Genomic DNA, 3,403 nt, shown 5'->3' with positions numbered 1-3,403 from the left:
TGAGCAAGGCATTTAACTCTAATTGCTCATCACTTAACTCTAATTGTTCCTCATTTTGGATAAGATCATCTGCTAAATGACTAAAATATAAATGTCATGTAAAATGTCAGACAGCATAAGCAGCAGCTCTATAGAGATGAGATGATGACTTGGGATGAAATTAAGTCATCAAATAAAACAAATGTATATACAAATGAAATATTTTATTAAAGTTAAGTAATGTGAATAAATTATTGTTAATAAGTGATAAGCAGTAACACTACCATCATGGGACTTGTATTGAATTATTTATTTTGTGTTGTTACAGCATTAAACCCACATAATGCATAGTGCATTTAATGTCTAAAATAATTATCGAACCAAAACGGAAACGACCTCAAAAAGCACTAATCGCTAGCTAAGCGTAGTGTATAAGGCACTAACTCCCAGTGAAAGGCAATGCACATTGCTTTCCTGGCAAATGTCACAGAGTTGAGATAGGATTATTTATATTATTTTTTTATTTAACCTTTATTTAACTAGGAATAACATTAAATACAAGTCAAATCCTGTAAGCACCCTACTGGAGACATTTATATACCATAACCATACAGATGCCAAATACCAACTCCTCCATCTCTTTCCCTTCTTTAGCCTACTATAACAGGGATCCATAAATTAACTATTTGAACCAACATGACTCTGGCACCACAGGCTAATGGTTTATTAACTCTAGTAGTCTCTAGCCCTCCTCATCCCACTGTCCTACCCTCCACACCTCCTCCTCCTCGTCACCTCATTCCACCGTCCTACCCTCCACACCTCCTCCTCCTCGTCACCTCATCCCACCGTCCTACCCTCCACACCTCCTCCTCCTCGTCACCTCATCCCACCGTCCTACCCTCCACACCTCCTCCTCCTACTCGTCACCTCATCCCACCGTCCTACCCTCCACACCTCCTCCTCCTCCTCGTCACCTCATCCCACCGTCCTACCCTCCACACCTCCTCCTCCTCGTCACCTCATCCCACCGTCCTACCCTCCACACCTCCTCCTCCTCCTCGTCACCTCATCCCACCGTCCTACCCTCCACACCTCCTCCTCCTCGTCACCTCATCCCACCGTCCTACCCTCCACACCTCCTCCTCCTCGTCACCTCATCCCACCGTCCTACCCTCCACACCTCCTCCTTCTCTTCACCTCATCCCACCGTCCTACCCTCCACACCTCCTCCTCCTCGTCACCTCATCCCACTGTCCTACCCTCCACACCTCCTCCTCCTCGTCACCTCATCCCACTGTCCTACCCTCCACACCCCCTCCTCCTCATAACCTCTTTACCCCGTCTTACCCCCCACACCCCTCTACAACCCTCCCTCCACAGCCCTCCACCCTAACCCCCACCTTGAACTTCCCTGAATCCTCAATGTATGTTGAAGTTAAGACAATGCTCCTTTAGTACCTCTGTGAGAGGAGCATGCAGGGGCAAACTGAGCAATCCTCTACTTTACAAAGCCTCACAGTCAGTGCAGTGTATCACATAATCAGCACCCAGGAATGGGATAGTGCTATCGATCCTTGCCCTCCTCTCTCCAAGACTGTTGCCCTAGCCTCATCACATACCTACTGTGGCTGCTGGGTGGGCTGTGGCCTTTCAGAGGCTCCTAACAGGCATCCTAACAGTGCCTTTTAGAGGGCCTTAAATGGAGCCCCACAGGCCCCTATGGAGCCGTGGTAAAGGACTTGGTGGATTTGCATATAACTGCTGAAAAAGCAGTGTGAGCTGGAGCCTCACACAGGGCAAAACGTGGGGCCTAACATGGATTCCACAGAACCCTGAAGGCCTGGTTGAGTAGGCCTGGTGGAGGGCCACAGTGCAGCAAGGCCACACACTCCTTTCCACACAGCACTCATTAGTCCAACCCAGTTCAAAGCACAGCGGAACCCTGGGAATGACCTGGGATAGCTTCCGCCTCCAGGAGGGCTCCGGAAATTCTTTATCTTAATGCCAACCAGGGAACAGTGCCAAATTTCCCCTCTTATAATGGACTCATACTATAAAAAGGCAGCCACTCTTCTATTTCATCTTTGTAGAATTGTAGTAAGACAGGCAATATAGCAGCATCTGATTAAAATATATCTGGTAAAGTGGGGTAAACAAATGCATTGATTTTGAGTTCAACAAAATGTTTTTGCTGTACTGCTGTAAGCATGGACACTTTGTTTATAATGAGAGCAGCAACAGCTATGCAGGAAATCATATGTATACATTTAAATAATGCTTGTTGAATGAATGGAAAAACAAGGTGTTATAGTTTATTTAAGCAGTGTGGGAAATTCTCATCTACCCTATACCAGTCTGCTGTTCCCACATGCTTCAAGAGGGCCACCATTGTTCCTGTTCCCAAGAAAGCTAAGGTAACTGAGCTAAACGACTACCGCCCCGTAGCACTCACATCCGTCATCATGAAGTGCTTTGAGAGACTAGTCAAGGACCATATCACCTCCACCCTACTTGACACCCTAGACCCACTCCAATTTGCTTACCGCCCAAATAGGTCCACAGACGATGCAATCTCAACCACACTGCACACTGCCCTAACCCATCTGGACAAGAGGAATACCTATGTGAGAATGCTGTTCATCGACTACAGCTCGGCATTCAACACCATAGTACCCTCCAAGCTCGTCATCAAGCTCGAGACCCTGGGTCTCGACCCCGCCCTGTGCAACTGGGTACTGGACTTCCTGACGGGCCGCCCCCAGGTGGTGAGGGTAGGCAACAACATCTCCTCCCCGCTGATCCTCAACACTGGGGCCCCACAAGGGTGCGTTCTGAGCCCTCTCCTGTACTCCCTGTTCACCCACGACTGCGTGGCCACGCACGCCTCCAACTCAATCATCAAGTTTGCGGACGACACAACAGTGGTAGGCTTGATTACCAACAACGACGAGACGGCCTACAGGGAGGAGGTGAGGGCCCTCGGAGTGTGGTGTCAGGAAAATAACCTCACACTCAACGTCAACAAAACTAAGGAGATGATTGTGGACTTCAGGAAACAGCAGAGGGAACACCCCCCTATCCACATCGATGGAACAGTAGTGGAGAGGGTAGCAAGTTTTAAGTTCCTCGGCATACACATCACAGACAAACTGAATTGGTCCACTCACACAGACAGCATCGTGAAGAAGGCGCAGCAGCGCCTCTTCAACCTCAGGAGGCTGAAGAAATTCGGCTTGTCACCAAAAGCACTCACAAACTTCTACAGATGCACAATCGAGAGCATCCTGGCGGGCTGTATCACTGCCTGGTATGGCAACTGCACCGCCCTCAACCGTAAGGCTCTCCAGAGGGTAGTGAGGTCTGCACAACGCATCACCGGGGGCAAACTACCTGCCCTACAGGACACCTACACCACCCGATG

General features: G+C 48.8%; 1 protein-coding gene across 1 annotated transcript; it reads left to right on the top strand.

The window, feature by feature from the left end:
• The first annotated feature begins 675 nt into the window (after positions 1-675).
• On the top strand, positions 676-1,437 carry LOC139419208 (uncharacterized). Its single transcript, XM_071169189.1, has one exon. The coding sequence runs from the start codon at positions 676-678 to the stop codon at positions 1,435-1,437; it is 762 nt and encodes a 253-aa protein (XP_071025290.1).
• The last annotated feature ends 1,966 nt before the right edge of the window (positions 1,438-3,403 follow it).

Source organism: Oncorhynchus clarkii, chromosome 10, assembly GCF_045791955.1.
Source record: "Oncorhynchus clarkii lewisi isolate Uvic-CL-2024 chromosome 10, UVic_Ocla_1.0, whole genome shotgun sequence".
Lineage (NCBI taxonomy): Eukaryota > Metazoa > Chordata > Actinopteri > Salmoniformes > Salmonidae > Oncorhynchus > Oncorhynchus clarkii.
The sequence above is the reverse complement of the archived record's forward strand: the minus strand, read 5'-3'. Positions and strand labels throughout refer to the sequence as shown.

Excerpts from the sequence above, each read along its gene's own strand:
- LOC139419208 (XM_071169189.1), top strand. The coding sequence starts at position 676 with ATGACTCTGGCACCACAGGCTAATGGTTTATTAACTCTAGTAGTCTCT.